This window comes from Emys orbicularis, chromosome 22, assembly GCF_028017835.1.
Source record: "Emys orbicularis isolate rEmyOrb1 chromosome 22, rEmyOrb1.hap1, whole genome shotgun sequence".
Taxonomy (NCBI): Eukaryota; Metazoa; Chordata; order Testudines; family Emydidae; genus Emys; species Emys orbicularis.
Window position 1 is genome coordinate 13,940,624 of NC_088704.1, and position 19,893 is coordinate 13,960,516.

The window sequence follows — 19,893 nt, forward strand, 5'->3', positions numbered from 1 at the left end:
TTTCCATTATTGACCCGTATTTTAAGGGGTTTGATGAGCTGGCCTTATTCACAGAGGTCAGGATTCAGTGAACATGGAGAGGATAATTTTCAAACCCATTGAAAGGTATGCTATATTGTAATACTAGCCTCTGTGGATGTGTATTTTTCTGGATATTGAATGTTTATCCTCCTTGCTACACAATAAAGCAGTTACAAAGAGTGTGATGTTCTTAATGTACTGTCGTTTGATTGGGAACTTGGCTATTGCAGATATTTGTGTCATCATCCTCATGGCTATTCTATTTATTTATTGTGCTAAGTAAGCAGTAGGTGCTTTCAGAGAGAGTGAAGATTATATCCTTGTCTCAAAGAGTTTATATTGTAAATTTGGTCCCTGTTTAACCCTCCCCCCAACCCTTCAACTTGCATTACATTTAAAACAGTGAAGTAAACCAGATCCTTCTAATGAGACTATTGCTTTGATTTCCAGGACTTCTCAGGAGACTGTACCCTTCTAGGATTCCTCTGACCAGCACTGTATTAGTATTGCCTAGATGCCCCCTTTTTGCTGAGCACTTGACACACACACACACACACAATAAAAGGTGGCCCCCGCCTGAAAGTTTGAGATGAGGGACAACAGGGGTATGTGACAGGTGGGAAGCACAAGGTTACAGTGAGATGATTGTGATCACTATAATAAGCAGTGGTCTCAGCACATCAACTGGCTGGCCATTATCCCCATTTTTCTTTTATGCTGAAGTTGCTAAGAAGGGTGAATGTTAAAGATCTGACTTAATCTTTTGAGAACATTAGACTTTTAGTGCTATATCTGAAGGAAGAGAAAATGAGAGGGGCTCTGGACAGTAGGCAGAAACTGGGATGTTGGTGCTGGGAAATGTATTTATGTTGGAGCTCAAATTGCTTTCAGCTAGACTTCGAAAGCTAAGGTTGCGACCGTTCAAGTGAAAGCAGGAGGTTGTACACGTTCCCTGTCGGTGGCTTTCAAGGAATATATTTTCTGTGGAAGAAAAGTGCAGTGAGGAGAGCCTCAGGCTTTTATGCTTGGATGATGCAAGTGTTGACTCATACATTAACTAAAACCTGCAAGGCTCCTAACTGTGATGGTGTTTACTATGTGCAGTACATTATTAAAGGCAGAAAAGCTTCATGTGCTGAGGTTTATATTCTTCCTTTTACAAAGTGCTTCTGAAGCCTACGTGTTCTAGCTCTGATTTTTTTTAAAGGGTCTTTTAGCATGTAAGCAATATCCTTTGGAATGGGGACACCTGGGATGCTCACCACAAGCTCAAAGGTGTAATGAATCAGTGCCATGTGTCATGCCAATGCTTTCTGGCTCCAAAGGGTTGGTGGGGGAGATTTAACAGATAGGAATTTAATTTATAATGGTTCACATGAAAGAAAGAAGGCTGGTGGCAATAGACAGGCAGTGAATCCCATGGGCCACACCATAGGAATTTTAATCCTCTGCCATTGCAATGATGTAGGCTATGAAGTCTTTCCCCCTCCCCCCCCCCCGCTATAGACTCTACCAAGTCACCACCAGCAGACCTGTGGTGGGTAATAGTCTAGATCAAACTACCTATCTTTACCACATGTCTGAGGAGAATGTCTCCTGCTGTAAGGCTCCCTCCTTGCACTTCGCCGAGAAGATTGGTCAGATTCACAGCCATGGTGCTGGAACTGTGGGATCAATGCCCACAGCCTAGAGGACAGATGTCCTATCGCTGACTAAAGGTAAATCAGTGGACAGCTTCTCTAGCCTTTTACTGACCGAGTGTAAATGCCTCCATGAAGGGGGAGTGCAAGCCTTTTTCAAATAAACAATCCTGGGCCGCAACAATTTCTCAAACTTTCCCTTTAATGGTGTTGCAGATGTCAGCAGAGAAGACACTTGTACCAATGGTGATGTGGTTGTGTTGTGAGACGGAGGAAGTCAGGAGCAGATGAACAGGCGGAAAGTGGAGGGATAAAAATGGAGGGCTGTGAAAACAGACATGGAAGTCTTTAGAATGCAAGGATAGGAATTTTGAACTGGTCCATGAAAACAACAGGAAGTCCCTGGAGTAGTTGCAACTTGGCACCATTATTGCATGCTTCCCATGATCCTTCTCCGTGTATGCGGTGGACAGAAGCATTCTGTTCTGTATGGCTGGACTGTAGATAGCTAACACTTGAAGAAAAAGATCGCAATAGTCAGAGAATGATGTGAAGAAGGCAACAGACATGGAGTCAAGTCAGTGGCATTCATGGGCATTTGTTGCACTATCTTACTCCATTTTGCTTTGCAGCAGATTCTGCTTGGTGAAGTTTTTATGCAGATATATGCATTTCCCTTCTTCAGCTGCCAGGTGTTGGTAGCTGTAACTGTTAGTCCATGTCAAACTATGTCCTGGAACGAAAACCTGGGGATTTACTCAACCTAGAGCTGTTGACATACTAGATTTGAATGGTTTATTTGCTGTAATGGTCCATTTATGGTCCAAAGCACAGGACTTGGTGGTGATGGGGGACTTGATCTACGCAGACATCTGTCGGGAAAATAACACAGCAGGGCACAGATTACCCAACAAGTTCTTGGAATGTATTGGAGACAATTTTTTATTTAAGAAGGTGGAGAAAGCTACTAGGGGAGAGACTGTTCTAGATTCTAGAGAACACCCTGGCTTAACCAGAAGATCTTCAGTGATCTAAAAATCAAAAGAGAGTCGTACAAAAAGTGGAAACTAGGTCAAATTATGAAGGATGAATATAAACAAATAACACATGAAGGGACAAAATTAGAAAGACCAGGGCACAATACAAGATCAAACTAGCTAGAGACATAAAGGGTAACAAGAAAACATTCTACAAATATATTAGAAGCAGCAGGAAGACCAAGGACAGGGTATGTCTGTTACTCAATGGGGGGGGTTAGGGAGAGAGAAATAACAGAAAATATGGAAATGGCAGAGGTGCTTAATGACTTCTTTGTTTCGGTTTTCACCAAGAAGGTTGGTGGTGATTGGAGGTCTAACATAGTGAATGTCAGTGAAAATGAGGTAGGATCAGAGGCTAAAATAGGGAAAGAACACCTCCTGCACCTCAACTCCCTGCCCTGAGCCCCCATCACACCCCGCACTCCTCCTGCATCCCTTGGGTAGGGGGCAGAGTTGGGGTGAGGACTTCGGGGAAGGGGGTGGAATGGGGGCAGGGAAGGGGTGGAGCAGGGGCGGGGCCGGGGGCAGCAAGGGGTGGGTGTCAGTGATGTGGCCCTTGGGCCAATGCACTAGTCCTCATGCGGCCCTCGTGGACATTTGAGTTTGAGACGCCTGGTTTAGTCTGAAGAGAAGACTGAGAGGGGACTAACAATTTTCCTAGTACATAAAAGGTTGTTACAAGGAGGAGGGAGAATAATTGTTTTTCTTAACCTCTGAGGATAGGACAAGAAGCAGTGGGCTTATGTTGAAGCAAAGGAGGTTTAGGTTGAACATTAGGAAAAACTTCCTAACTGTCAGGGTGGTTAAGCACTGGAATAAATTGCCTAGGGAGGTTGTAGAATCTCCATCATTGGAGATTTTTAAGAGCAGGTTAGACAAACACCTGTCAAGGGTGATCTAGATAATACTTAGTCCTGCCATGAGTGCAGGGGACTGGGCTAGATGACCTCTCGAGGTCACTGCCAGTCCTATGATTCTATATACATATGTCCATGCAGTGAGATGAATAGCAGTCTGGGCATCAGGCAGGATTCTCTTGGAAATTAAGTGGTCTGGATTGTGCCTCACACAATGACCAGAGGTGGGCAGAACTTCAAACACTTAATAGCAAGATGTATTTCATTTCCTTCTTAGGAAAACAGTTTGTCTTACCGTTATAGTGAAGTGGGGTGTGTGTTATGGTTTCTTGAAGAGGAGGGGAGAAATCTAATAGAAACAAGCAAATGGCTGAAATGCGATGGCTCAACCTTTCACACGATGGCTAACTTGAATTGCTTGGTCGGTTGGTAGCTGCTGATGCAACCGGCAAGAGTAGTGAGCTGGCTGTCAGGAAGAGTGCATATGGGTTCATCGGTTCATGATGACAAATGGCCTCAGGCTTCTGTCAGTGATTTACTAGGCAGAGAATAGATTTGCTCAATTTACATAAATCTGCTGATCTGTAACGGGATTCAGAAGGAAGTAAATTTGCTGTGTGAAGAGCTTCCTCTTTATTGTATGATGTTTAGTTCTATCTCCTCTTTTGGCTTTCTTTCCTTTTCTGACGAATGGTGGTGTTTGCAGATGGTAAGAAGCAGCAGTAGGCACTCAGACACAAAACGGTGCTAGTATTAAAGTGGTGAGAAATGATGAAGCCAGCCAATTCAAAATGAAAGCAGACTCTCTCCAGTCATAGCATGGGTTGTGCTAAAGCTTTACAAGGATCTGAAATCACTGAAAAATGGTTACAATAATTAGCCCTGGTTAGCGTAAGGATAGATTCCATTGTAGACTTAGAATTAACTTATTTTTTTGTCTGTGGATTTTATTCTCTTAGTGATGGAAAGAAAAGAAATGTGGTGCATGACATGTAACATGGTGGTATCCCAGTTTGTCATTTAATATTTGTGATGAGCTTTGAGATCTTTTGAAGGAAGACTCTTAAGTGTGAGTTATTATTTATGACATAGATTATTATGGCACTCACACTGTTTATGGTCCATTACATACATACATATATTAAGCTTTTCAAAAAAATATATGTATTTGTACTGCTGCGACAGCTGCTGTTGGCTGTCTAGTAAATATGCATTTTGGTATAGGTAACATTGAAAATGTATGTTGTATACCTGATGGATGGATGGAAACTCCTCCACTTGGCACCCGTGAGATATTCAGATTCATAATATAAAAATGAATTAGACTTTTCTTTTAAAATGTGGATTTTAGTTTGCGTATTCTTAACCCAACAGATGAATCCCTTGTGTGAATCTGCCTGCTGCACATTGTCTGTCATGCTGAAAGTCTCTGTTAATTTGTTTTGTTAAAAAAGATTACTACGAATAAGCAGTGGCAGATTTTTCAACATTAATATATTGGCTAATTTCCCCCCCAGCCTCATCCCCAGCAACATAAAGTATTTGTCTACTAAATCATACTGATTTAAATCCATGGGTCACTAACATCATGTTGTGGACTCTGAGAGGGACGAAGGGGGAGAGAGAGAGAGAGACTGTGTTTCACTTGTTCTCCCAATGATGATCCACCCCCCAGCTGCTCTGTAATATTAGGGCAGTATAAAGGAGGCAAAAGTAATTTAATGCACTGGGTTTGGTTGTTTGTGTCCTCCTTTTTTAGTATTGGAATTATTTCTCTCACTGTGCATAGGTGTTGACATTTATTAAGACTGAATCTTCCCTGGGTGCCTGCAGCCCCCAATCATGTATTCAGGTCACTTTGTAGTTAGGTTCTATCTGCCTGTGTGTTATGCTACCCCTGTGATGTTGTCATTTATAAATATGATCATTAGTTAAATTTACACCAGATGAACATTCATCAAGGGGAAAAAAAACTCAGTTGGAACAAGTTCTTGTTTTTTTGTTGGCTTTTTTGACACTGAAACATTTAGAAACCCCCCTCAAGATGCTAGGACCTAGACTGGGTTGTCAGAGCCACAAGTATTCCTGCTAGAAGATGAACAGATGCTCCACCACTAAGATACAAGCCTCTCTGTAGACACATGGGAATGCCCTATGGACTATAATCTGAGAAAACACTGGTTCAAATCACAATAGTGTTTGCAGATGCCTCTTCAGTGAATGATAACATTTTATGCTACAAGAGCAAAACACCGCTCAAATTTTATTTACATTTGTGTAACTTAAACAGCCGGAGCTCATTTTGAGATAACTTGAAAAATAAAAAGATAGGAAAAAATTAGCTGCTTGGCCTGAGTCTTGCATGCCAAATTCCCAGTCCAGAACACCGGAGTCATAAGCCCCTGAAGTTAGGAGTTTATAATGGGGATGTCGACACAAAGCTCTGCTATAATTTTCTTCTCACTTTATCTTATAAATGAATTAAGAAGCTGGGTCAGAACAGGGCATTCTTTCAATTTCTGTTGTCAATTGGAGACAAGCTTGACTGATGCCGATAAAATTATGAATTCAGACTGCTCCAGATTCTATTCCCTCTGTGTTTTATGTCGTTCTATAAAATAAGCAATAGGTTTCATAGCTTTTTTTTAAAAAGAAAAAGTTGTGCCAAGCTCATTTGACTTTATCAAATGCTGCCACAAAATGATTAACAGCACAAGTCCTGATGGATAGCGACTGGCGTGATAAAGTAGCCTGTTTTACAAAGCATAGTGTTGTGTGTAGGAATTTGGCATATGGATTTACAGGCATTGGATAAGTCAAGTTACCATGGTTTCTTTATAAACACTCAGCAGGAAGTGACTTTTTGTTCAATAACAAGGCATTACCATCTAAGTAAAAAAGGAAGGCTGCTATGCTGTTTGTGGGGATCCACCAGCCAAGATGTTAGATTATTCCTGTATGGGGGACTATCATTCAGGCAGGATTTAGCCAACCAGAACTGAAAGTTTGTTCTTTGCACCATTGCTATACAGCTCATCTTTTCTCTCTTCTGCAAATTTATGTTCCGTTTTTCTTCGGTGAATGTAACTTTTGATGCACACATGGCAGCTATCAAAGAGAGAGTGCTTTAAAAAAAAAAAAAAAAGGGGGTGGGGTGTAGGCAGGGCCGGCACTTCCATTTAGGTGACCTAGGCGGTCGCCTAGGGCACCAGGATTGGGGTGGGTGGCATTTTGCTGCCCTCAGCGGCAATTTGGCGGCGGGGGGGTCCTTCCGCGCTCCAGGTCTTCGGCGGCAATTCTGCGGCGGGTCCTTCACTTGCTCCGGGACCTGCCGCTGAAGGACCCCCCTGCCGCAGAATTGCCGACGACGACCGGGAGCGTGGAAGGACCCCCGCCTAGGGCGCCAAAAACCCTGGTGCCGCTCCTGGGTGTAGGGGTAGAAAATGCTCCATCCATTCCCTCGTGGCTTCAAGGGTTTTTTGGGGAGGCTTGAACACCACTTCAGTCGATAAAGCTGTGCCAAGTGCCCCTGATACCTGAGCTCTCATTCTGGCTGGAGTTTGTTGTTGGCAGGCTTCAAACAGTTGCAGTGATTGCTTTTAGCTATTTGATACCTTACAAATCCTTTAGGAATATGTGTCACAATGAGCAGCATTTGTCAGTTAGGGAGTTTCTTGCAATGCAAAAGGCAAGGTAACCCTCTGTCTGAGTTAGATACTTTCGTGCTTAGACCTAAACTTGAAGTCTAAGCTCTTTCAGACAGGAACATTGTCCATTCTAGAGGAAAATGCTGTCATATGGATTCATGGATTAATAGAACTGAGGAGCCTAATTTCTGCTTTAAGTTCTCTTTAACTGAACGTGCAATTTCAATATCTTGCTGGGTATGCTTGAGTGTTCAAGAGGAATAGGGTGAGATTATTTTCCAATATGCTGTGGCAAGCGGGCACTGGTCTGCCATCACTGGTTAACGGGGGGGAATTGATGTTTGATGTTGACTGAATGGGTCTTGCCTGATTGAGGGTACCGGGGGAGGAAAAACTCTGCAAATGGGTTGGTGGATCCAAGACACAACCACATTAACTTCCAGGTAATAATCCCTTCTTGGATTGATCATTTTTTAAAAATGGGATTTAAGTTTTAGGGGAATGGTGGTTGTCCTAGGACAAAAGGAAATCGTACATGGAAATATGCAGTAGCAATCTGGAAAAAAGCAAGTTTTGGGAAGTTCAGGATATACAGGGGGAAATTGATTTACACTTCAGTTTAAATAGTTGGTCCAAAAGTTAGCCATTTGAACTTGTTCGTTATGTCCCTGCCACACCGGAGGATACTTTCCTTACTCCTTATTTAGGTGTTCCTGGTACGTACAACGCAAGTCCTATGGTCACATGAAAAGTTCCTTGCTAGGAAGCCTAGTTGGATGGATGGTTTTGTGGTTAAGGCACTGGACTGGTACTTAACAGATTTAATTCCTGGCACAAACATTCTCTGTGTCCTTGGCAATTTACTTGATCTCTGGGGGCTGCAGTTTCCTATCTGTATAATGGAGATATTTACTTTTTCCCCCCTCACACTTTTGTCTATGTAAACTGTAAACTCCTTAGGACAGGCTTCCTCTTCTATGTTTGTACAGTTCCTAAAACACTGGGGCTAGTGGGCTACTGTGAAACAATCAATTTATCTGCATTGTAAGGGTTAAGGTAACTTGGTCTAATTGAGTTTGTAAGAGCCCTGCCTCATTGTAGCCCCCTGCATCAGTTATCCCTTCCCCAGCCTTTTTTCATCTCGTTCGTACCATGTATTCATGGAACTCCACCGCCTTTTGCTGTGGTAATATTACAGTCTAGCAGTATTGGGTTAGATTAGTAGCAATTGCATGGTAGACCACCAACTAATGTAGGAACTGGTGTTGAAGAAGGTAGCACTTTTGAGGCATTACGTCACTACCACATTTTGAATGAGATGTAAAACCTAGGTCCTCACCAATTACAGCCATGACATCTATCACAGAGGTACTAGAGCCTTTGAGCCTGGTGTCTTGGTCAACTTCCAACTTGGATGATCATGTTCTATCTATCTAGATTCTTATTGCAATTTCAGTTGTTTTAAGATACTGATGTTAAGCAGTTGCTGAGTTTTATCTCTGACGTGACTGCTTTTCAGTGGTGGAAGAAGTGATTCCTACCCGAGTGAAGTTTGAATATAGCCTGAATAGTGTTTGTAAAGCACTATATTCTCTCAGTTTAAAATATTTATGATGATGATGCATTCATAAGTGTAGCCATCTAAGCAGAAGAGCTAGACACTGCAATAGTTTTCCCCTCATCTTTTTTCTTTTACAGTTATTAGGAAATAAGACAAAGGGAGAAAGGCTAGTTGTATTTTGAGCACCTGAGGTTTTACTAAGGCACACACCTTTTGCAGAAGTGTGTAGATTCATGGAGAAAGAAGAAAAAAGTGTGTAGATTCATGGAGAATCTGAATAATTATTTGTGTGTGAATATAAATTAAAAGAGCACTGAGACTATCCGTGAAATATTTGCTTGACTTTGTGAGCAACATCTCTGCTTTCTAGAAAGCTGTATGTGGATTTTCCCATTTCTAAGGTCATTATCATTAACCAGGCAATTCTTTCTCCATTCAGTGCTTTGTTTTTTTTTCTTTCTAAACCAATGCTTTTGTTGTGATTATTGCTGGGATTGTGTTTGTAACACAACAGATCTCATTTTACAGCAACCTTTTAGTGTCCAGTTGTCAAAAACAAACAAAAATAATTACTCAGCCTCTGTCATGTGAAATGTAATTTGAGAAAGCTCAGCTCTTCCCTGAGGAAAATCTGATTTAGTTTACTGCATTCCAGCTATGATTGGTTGCCTTGGTTTTCTTTACAATTAGAAAAGAAAATATGTTACTGTTAAGTTTTTAATATTGAGTTAAACAGAAGAGATTTTGATTAGTTTCCTCTCTTGTTTTAGTCTGGTTCATAGGTTATGACCTCATCATTGTATTAGCTAAATTCAGAAGTCTTGTCTGAGTTCATTTGTTTTCTGAACAAAACGTCGCATAAAAATTCACTTTGATTTTATTAAACTATTACTTTGTTTAGGATGAAAATTCTAGCTTCTATTTTTAGACCATAGAATATTTACATTTTATATAATAAACATTGTGGTTCTCTTAGATTATACTGTTTTTTTAATGTGTCCTGTTTTGTACTCTTACTGTCTGAGGTACAGAAGTTAATTGCCATTATTTTAAATTATTTCTTTTTTAAAGATTGCGTATATATTGAAAGTCGCCGGCCGAACACCCCATACTTCATCTGCAGCATTCAAGACTTCAAACTGGTAAGCAGTGTTTTCCATGTTTTTTCCTAACATAGTGGTGGTATTGCACAATCTTTTACTCCCTTTAACCCTTCTCCTTTATTAATGTCTAGTAACTTTGTCACTACTGAAACAATGAAGTGCCCCGGTACAGGCAGAGCTAGTTGGTTAATTGGAAGAGACAGAGAACTCTTCACAAGGTTTTATAATCTACATAGCTACCTATTGTACTTTGAGTGCTCTAAGGGGACGTGGTACGGTAGTTTACTGTTTTGCTGGAAAAGCTGATTATAACATTGTCTAGATCAGGGGTCGGCAACCTTTCAGAAGTGGTGTGCCAGGTCTTCATTTATTCACTTTAATTTAAGGTTTCGCGTGCCAGTAATACATTTTAATGTTTTTAGAAGGGCTCTTTCTATAAGTCTATAATATATAACTAAACTATTGTTGTATGTAAAGTAAATAAGGTTTTTAAAATGTTTAAGAAGCTTCATATAAAATTAAATTAAAATGTAGAGCCCCTAGGACCAGTGGCCAGGACCCGGGCAGTGTGAGTGAAAATCTGAACTGAACTGAAAATCAGCTCGCATGCCGCCTTTGGCACGCATGCCATAGGTTGCCTACCCCGGTCTAGATACTATACTGTAATGATAAATTCTCTATAAATAAATGCTGAAGATGGAGTTGTGGGCTATCAAGAGTTGTGATTTGCTAGCCTGTTGAACTACGTGGATACAGGACTGGAGTTGAGATTTAATGACTCCCTCACCATCTCCTCTGAAGGACACTTGTCATGAAAACTGTTAGATTAAAAAAAAATCATTCAAATCTCCTTTCAAAACCTTCTATCTTAAATGAATTTTTAATTAAAGTGCACATGTCACCACAGTAAGAACTTGAGAGAAATGTGATAGTGTGATTTCTCTTCCCCCTACCCCCCCAAATCCATAGCTTTGTAACATGAAATAAGTTTAACCAAATCCCTCTGCTAGTTTTAAGTGGGCTACACATGCTTATTATAGTGATACAATACAGTAGGAAACCTCCACCTTCCTTCTCCAGGTGTTACAGCATAGGTGGCATCTATGTTTTTCTCAGGCCCCTGTTATACCTAAAAGTAATCAGGGTGAGTTAGATAGAATGAGGTCCTTAACTGAGAATCTCCTTTATTTTAGCGGCTTTTGTGTCACAAATGTATATATAACTTAAAAGTTAAAGCAATAAATAATGACAGACCCAGGGTGACATATTACTAGTTTAGATTACCGACCATCTGTTTCTGCTAAAGGTTCTCTTTCCTTTCTCTGGATGCTCCCTCCAACCCCCAGTTAATTTTGCAGGGCTGCAGTGCGGGAGAACGTGTTCTTTTCTTTCGCCTGTTACATCGATGGCTTTCTTCTTCAATATTTATGTCAATGCTAGTTTTCTGTTTCTCCAGAAGTCTCCATTATTTACAATATCCATCCTTTCAGGTAATTTTTTACACTCTTCCCTGACTTCTCTGAAGCCTAGCAGCTACCTGTTTCTTTAACTTTTTGTTATTACTTCCACATTTGCTGCTTTTCTGTGATCTCTAACAAGTACAATACAGTTACACCCTGAAAAATACTTAAGTGTAAAAAAAAAAAAAAGTGTTGGCTTTTATCTACCAGGTTCTAAGAATGCGTTAAACCCCATTTGTACAATTTTTGCACATTAGCAGGTGCCTTCATGTTTCAGCGACATCTCTCATGAAATGCTGAATTACAATGTGATAGTTGCCATTCTGGATAGAAGTTCCTGCTGAGTTACAGTAATTGCTCAGGGTATTAACAGCAATAAAAGCTGAAGCTTCTGTTGTCAGTATTGGTCTAGTACAACACATTAAAGCTGTCTGCAAAACAATGTGGGAAGCAAAGTGCAATATATTTTGATCCCTTAATAAAAAAAAAAAACAAAAAAAAAACCCCAACAACCTCACACGGTGTTTCTTACATTTGTTTTTGTTTTGAGGTTCTGTATGCAGCTCACACTTGCAGGGATTTATGATGGTAGGAATGCTGCTGATTCCTATTTATGGGAGGAATATAGTTGCTGTATGCCTATCCCCTTCACACTGTAGGTTCTTTAATTCCCCTGATGGTTTTGTCAATAAAATCGGGGGCATAATGAACGCTTAAAAAGAGACTGATGTTGGTTTTGCTAACAGAAAATGGATCTGCAGTGTTTTTGTCACGGTTGATCTATTTGCTGAGGAAAGGGTAGTATGTACAGTGGAAAGGACACTTGATCTCTTTGCTATGCCAGATTCCAACAAGAAAACACAATTTTGTTTTGCCCTTAGCAAAACATGTCAAGTGAAGCAGGGAAAAAAAAAACAGCTTTGAAATGTCACCAACTAATTAAGTACATTATCTTCTTGGTTATCATAAACTAAATGTGGGTTTAGATGCACAGCTGACAGTTTTTTTTACTTGGTGGTTCGAGTGATTTTGGTGCAAGCCAGGCACAGAACTTTCCCCTAGTTATGTTTTTACATCCAGAATAGGTGGGGGAGGGGCGGAGAAAGGACCATTGACCATGTTTGACAGGTTCGGTCACAGAGACCCTCTTGGGACTGTCACCTGACGTGCTGGAATTACCTCTGAGCACGTCAGGTGACAGTTTGGGACTCCAGCTTGGGACTCCAGAACCCTGCCTTGTTGAGCCAGACACGCTAGCCTGCTGCAACACAGACCCAGGTCTAGTCCACGCCCCCAAAGCTGCAGGCTATAACCAAAAACTGCTCAGTTGGTCACCTATCTCTAGCACCCAGTTCCCAATGGGATCCAAATAAATCAGTTTTACTCTGTATAAAGCTTATACAGGGTAAACTCATAAATTGTCCACCCTCTATAACACTGTTAGAGAGATATGCACAGCTGTTTGCTCTCCCAGGTATTAATCACTTACTCTGGGTTAATTAATAAACAGAGTGATTTTATTAATATAAAAAGTAGGATTTAAGTGGTTTCAGGTAATAACAGACAGAACAAAGTAAGTCACCAAGCAAAATAAAGCAAAAACATGCAAGTCTAAGCCTAATACATTATGAAACTGATTACAGGTAAAATCTCACCCTCAGAGATGTTCCAATAAGTTTCTTTCACAGACTAGATGCTTTCCTAGTCTGGGCCCAATCCTTTCCCCGGTACAGTCCTTGTTAGTCCCAGCAGACATCTTAGGTGGAAGCCAGGGGTGTTCTCATGACTGGCAGCCCCCTTTGTCCTGTTCCACCCCCTTTTATAGCTTTTGCACCAGGCAGGAATCTTTTGTCTCTCTGGGTCCCCTCTCCCCAATGGAAAAACACCAGGTTTAAGATGGATTCCAGTATCAGGTGATATGTTCACATACCCTGTGAGACCCCCTCCATTCTTCCAGGGCTGGCCCCGCACGCACCCAGGAAGGTTTGCAAGCAAACAGATCATTTACAACCAATTGCCCTAGTCAATAAGAGCCATCAAGCTTCCAAACCACCATTAATGGCCCACACTTTGCATAATTACAATAGGACCTCAGAGTTCTACTTCATATTCCTAGTTTTAGATACAAGAATGATACATTCATACAAATAGGATGAACACACTCAGTAGATTATAAGCTTTGTAATGAGATACCTTACAAGAGACCTTTTGCATAAAGCCTATTTCAGTTACATTATATTCACACTCATAAGCATATTTCCATAAAACATTATGGAGTGCAAGTCACAATTTGCATTTTTACAAATGGTGACAACGGGGTCTAGAGGTGAAGTAACCTGTCTAAGATGACAAGCAGCTTCGCAACAGAGCTGAGACTAGAACCCAAGAGTCTTCATTCCTGGTTCAGTGCCTGATCCACCTGACTAATTGGCCAGTTCTTCTGTGGCTAATTACACGTAGAGAAAATGCATCAGGGATTTACACCTATGGATATGGCTACTGAAATTCCCTTTTCATTCTGAAAGCTTAAATTGAAAACAGACTTGGGTCTTCCAATAATAGATCTTAAATCATCACTGTCTCCCCCTGCCCTCCAGATTGCAAAGTATGACACCCAGTCATTTCAGTGATATATCCAAATCCTCTCCTACTTAAAAAAAGAAAAGAAAAAAAGAAAGGAAAAAGCTGCTAGATATACTCCTAGAATGGCTGAGATCTTAGGTTGAAAGACTCCCTTTTCGCTTTAATAAAGCTTGATCAGGATGACTGATTGTGTAATTAAAACTTTCTTGCCTGTCTCACCTCTGCTAAAATTTAAGTGAATTAAACAAAAAAAGTGGTGGGGGAGAGGGATAGGATGACACCCAGCTTGATGGATCTGTATGGACTGAACTGCCATTGCTGCCTCTGGAAGCGATAGGTTCACATGGCAAGTGTTATGGATTGTTTCAGAACAGCCTATAGTCTAATCTCTAGATCGTGCTGCCTAGGAAAAAAAACAATAATCGTCCTCCCCTCACATGCTCTTTCAGTCTCTCACTGTCATAGCATGTACGTTGCTATGTTTTCTCACATTAGTATATTGCACTTATATTACAAGTCCCTCTGACACTTTAAGATGAATCAATTCTGCTAAAAGAGATACTAGAAGAACATCTCTTTTCATTTCCTGAAGAACAGTCCCTGCTCACCAATAGCCATTAAGTCCCAGTGATAAAGCTTTAGTTACTACTGCTGTTCTGTTTGTAATCTGTCTCTACTGCTGTGCTGTTCATAATTTTGTTTCACTTGGACATCTACAGTGTTGAGGAGCTGGTTCATTCTCTCCATAAATTGCTCCTCAAGTGTTAATGGGTCTAGGAGCAGCAGCAGACTTGGTTCCAAAGCTCATTGTTACAGACTTCATTTGAGATCAGAAGCTAACCCTTCACATTTTTCTATGGCACCTGGAAATCAAATGGGGGCTAGAGGAAAGAAAGCAGGAGTAGATCATAAAGTGATTTTGCCTTTCTAGGTACACTGTATTAGAAATTGTCACAGATAACATTTGTGGTCTCCTATGTAAGGCATTTCAATGATGGCTATCTCCTTCAAATATTCAGTTATGGATAAAACTAACTGTAAGTGGAATTGTGAAGTAAAGAATGATGTCTGAGATGATCTAAAGAGAAACCTGTATCCTCCGGGATAAAAACTCTGGATAAATCCTGGCCTCATTGAAGTCATTGGCAAAACTGCCATGGACTTCAGTGGCATCAGGATTCCACTCTCTCTTCGGGCAACAGTTACTTGAACTTCTACGAATGAAGCTTCCATCCATAAGCTGAGTATGGTAGTGCCATGGACTCCATTTTCTTTTTTCTAAGTCACTTATAGGCCAGTTTGATACCTTTGCTTATGTCATAAGCAACCTGAGTAGCCTCATGGGTTTCAATGGGACTACTCAATATGCATAAGAGTATCAGTCTGACCCTATTTGTTGGATGTATGGTGGCTATTAAAGATTAATTTCTAGCAGACAACACCTCCAACTTAATAGTCTTAGTATCTTTTGTAACATTTGTTATTAATCCATACAATCTTTGATTGGTTCTGCTAATCTCGATCTGTACTCAGGACAGTATCTTTCTTCTATGATATGTTAGTCATGTTGACCTACAACTGACATTTATAGTCTCATATGGTTGTGGAAAACTGGTACAAAAGACGTACTGTAGTCAGTTACTGCTAGCCCATATATCTGTTACCCCTATCTAATAACTCAGCACAAAAATAATTCACTCAAAGGCCAACTCTACATTGGTGGTGCCAGGCATGAGTAAAGGTTGCTGTCCTAGCCTGGGGTAGGAACTCACTGGGAGCTAAATCTTCAGGTATAATGGTGACCGGCATTGTGCCCTTGCCAAGTGGGAGATGGTATGCCTTGGGCTAACATTAGTTAAGAGCTCTTATCTTAGGGAACTAGTGCCACGTGACAGCCGTTTCTCTAGACCATTGCACCAGTGCAGAATGTAATGCCAGCCATCACTGTCGGAATCGCATTATCTTTAAAAAGTACATTTAGGGATTGTTTATGGTTTAATGACTCTTGAGAGAATGAACGTGAACTAAATATATACAACTCCGTCAAAAACTTAACAGAAATACCAATCTGTCATGAGATATTTTTTTTTTTTGGCCATACCTTACTTTCTTGTTCTGAAATACCTTCTAAACATGATAAATGACCCTTTAATGAAAAGTCTCAACTTTTTGTTGAAAATTACTTTGAGGAAATTGGTGTTGATCTGAAGGTGGAGGGTGGTTAACAATGTTGCTAAGGAAAAAAGGATATGTGAGGATTTAACAATATTGCTTGTTTTTCAGTATCGGAATCTCTGTGCCAATCATGAGTTTAATAAATGTTTCGCTCAAATTTGCTATGAAAGGACCAAATTTTGTGTGTGCAGAATTTAATTGGATTAAAGTACTGCACTTTATAAGGCCAGAGGAAAAAGAAAACATTCATGTAACTGTATTTAAGCTTCAATAACACTGAAAATTCAGCCACAAATTGCTTAATAAATTCTCAGTATTTATATTTCAAGCTTTGAAAATGGCACAGTTGGTGAACTAAAAAACTTTAACTGCTTGGTGTACATGGTGGTGGTGGTTCACTTTGAGAGCTGTTTTGTTGAGAGCATTAATATACTCAGCTTTTGACTTGGGGGATAAGAAAACTCTCTTCATGATCAAATTCAGTATGAATGTAGTAGTTGATACTGCATGTCTTTCATTGAGGACTATATCGTCATAGGTAGAGGGATTTGATGATCTAATGAGTTTTTCCATCTTTGATTACCATGTTTCTGATGAGAATTTGTGTTCAGTGTTGGTCTGAAATACATACAGAAGGTCCTTCACCAGGAAGGATGGGTTTGGGGTTGAGCGAGGGAACAGAAAACATATTTGGTTAAAAGAATGCTGCCATGGGATTTATGAAATAGACTTTTTGCTCATTACAAACATGACGTAGAAGTTTGAAACTGGAAATAATTAACCAATTTTTTCTGCAGTTGAATGAATACACATTGGTAGTTGTTGAAGGGTTGTTTGTGAATGCCAGGCTGCGGGAACTGAAATATTTACCTTTAGGGTAGGGAAGGAAGCACAAAGAAAGACATTAACTTTACAAATTAGTTTTAGGCCTATTGACCATAACCCTCCCTTTCAAATATTCTCTGTATATCTTCTGTGAGGTCTTTACTTTTCACTTATTGCAAACACCTATTTTAGGACTGTCCCTCACAAGGCCTCTTCAAACTCTCTAGATTCTGGAGCAGGGTGGGGTGCACATTCCAGCTTTGGAAAATGAGGGCCACTTAGGCATTACAAGAGGACACTTGTACCCTACACAGCTACCAAGAATCATGCCTGTATTTTCTAAAAGCTATTAATTTTTTTGAAAACATTAAAGTACTGTTTTGATAATCGAGCCTACAAATTTACCCTGTTTGTGAGCTTAACTGTGTAAGAAGAGAGTGTAAGTGGAATGGCACAATAACCTACAACAACAAATGCTAATGGGAAAAGTTGCAAAAGTGAGACACTGACTTAGTACAAACAAAAAGGCAGACTGATATTGTTCAAGGACTGTGTTAAGATTGAGTGGTAAATAAGAGGAGTAGAGGACCAGAAAAGAATGGATCAGAATTGGGGTGTTGCAAATTAGGCCTAATTGGTGGACAAAATAATGAAGGGATGGGCTATTTCACTCATCACTCCCTTTTGTGGTTCTTAAAGAAAAACTAGTAGAAAAGCTGACTGTTGAAGTGAATTTCACCATCATGACTGCCATCCCCACCATCTCCTGGGAACCTGGACCATCTGGATCCTCATTCTGAGCAATGTTCTGACCAAACCACAGAGAGGGCCAGATAACATCATCACCTCCACTGGCTCCAGCTAAATCCCAGCCAGCTGGGATATGAGACTTTGTCCCCCCCATCCCTTTTCCTCCATGTATCCTTGTTCTTCCCTGACTTATTTCTTCTTTCCTATCTCTCTTTTTTCCTTCTGTATCATAAGAATCTGGCTTAGCCAGCCAAGACAGTGTGTTTTGCAACATTGCTGTAAGCTTGTGACCAACAAGAGGCAGCTAAAGGCAATGTCTTAAATAGCCCGATGCTGGTACAAGTTTACCAGGTCTCAGAGTGACTAGGAAGATTGTGTGCTATCTCTGTTTTCCCCCCAGCAATCAGATGACAAGTGGAAGTCAACATCAGAGACAGAAGCTGCATGTTCTATCTCTGCTAGTCTTCTCTCCCCGTCTCCCCCTATTTTGCATTAAACCAAGCCTGTGCTCACAGAACCCAAGTTCTAAAGATAGGTCCAAACTGAAAGCAGAGTGTAATATGCACGTAAAGTGAGGGGGGGGGGGGGAGGGGGAAATAGGCCCGGTCTTGGGAATCTTCATTGTTCTCCTCAGAGGTTTCATCCTATTGAGTCTTTACCATGGGCCTGATTTTTCAGAGGTGTTGAGCACTCACAGCTCCCACTGACTTGAGTGGGAGTTGTGGGAGCTCAGCACTTCTGAAAACTGGACCTGTAGGTTCTTAGTATTTACCTGTTCTGGTATCATATAGTGCAGGGTTGCTTTCTCTAAGCTGATCACATGGAAGTGAGAGGTTGTTCCTGCAGTTCGTGGGCTGTGGCAAATGAATTTCCTTGTGAATGGAACTTCTGCAGATGATTTACTGATTTTGTACTGTGGTATTGGCTTACATTTTTAGGATTGATTTTACTGTTAGGATTCATTTTAATGTTTGTATTTTAAGAAATTGGTTAAACTTTGAGATTTGTGTGAGTGTGTGGTATGAAAAGATATTACAGAGAAACTGAATACCATCAATTCATTTGCAAGAAAAGTTTTGATTTTTGTGTATTTGGTACAGTGAGGAACTGAGGTTCTCCACAGTATGTTTGAATATAGGAACACTTAAGGGAAAATTCAGTTCTATTTGCATGCAGATTCACCATGGGGCATTTGAGGGAAGGGGAGGCAGTTCCTTTAATTAACCCCCCACCCCCACATGAAAGAGAGAGAATTCCTCCCATGGGAAATACCACACATTTTTAGGAACCAAAACGACGCGTCAGGAGTCAAGAGTAAGGCAAAACTCAGCATTTTTAAAGGGCACTGTTTTAAATCTCATACCTTATTTTCATTCCTCTGAACCCTGCTCACAAAGATCAGTAGTAGCTAGAAACTGAGAGTGAGTGCAAACTTTCACTTGCACATTTCAGCTGCTGGCAGCCTGCTGAGATCCACCAGTGCCAGGTTCCAAAACCAGCTGCACGTTGTAGGAGCCTTTTAGCTCCTAAAGTTGGTAGGATTTCAAGATGGAGTTAAAAACAGCAGAGAAAATACTTTCAAGATGTTTTTCCTGCTGCGCTTGTTCCTTGACGTAACAAATTCTTGGAAGGCAGATAAGCCGTGCACTGGCCCAGTCAGCGCGTCTACTATTCAGTCAGATTTTGACTTTCATGATATTAGTAAATTTTCTATTCCCTTTAGGCAGTTTTTTCTATCTACTTCTTTCTATAAGAGTTTTACTGCATTTTCCATATCTATGTTGCTTACTAACTAGGATTTGCTGAACTGATTGTAAATTTTACTCATTATATTGATTTCAGCAAACTTTTTGTCTTTCCATTAATTCTGGGTGACTGACTCCATGCAGTTGATTACCGATATTTCTGTTAGCAGCACAGGGCTCTATATGCTGGAGATTTAAATGTAAATATGATTGGTAGTCCTCTCACAAATCCTCTCTACAGTGTTTCAAAGGGATTCTATAGGAAGCCCATAAATCTTCCGGCAGTTGACACAATGCAGCATAAAGGTAACTTTATTGATTGTTCTTTAAAGACAAGGAGTGTTGCCAAAACCATTTTAGCCTGATCTGAACCAGATCCAGTTGGCAAATCTTCCACCAGGCACCGAGATCTAATAAATTCCACAGGCGCACACAGATCTAATACAGTGTAATGATAGAGCTGTGGGAGAAAAAAAATTGATTATA

At 40.5% G+C, this 19,893-nt stretch overlaps 1 protein-coding gene across 1 annotated transcript in view; it reads left to right on the forward strand.

Annotated features, from left to right (window-relative positions):
- The window catches only part of RERE (arginine-glutamic acid dipeptide repeats), a 311,393-nt gene that overhangs the window by 68,234 nt on the left and 223,266 nt on the right, over positions 1-19,893 (forward strand). The window contains exon 3 of the mRNA XM_065421264.1: positions 9,838-9,908. Coding sequence (XP_065277336.1) covers positions 9,838-9,908 — 71 coding nt within the window. The remainder of the gene's footprint in view (positions 1-9,837; positions 9,909-19,893) is intronic.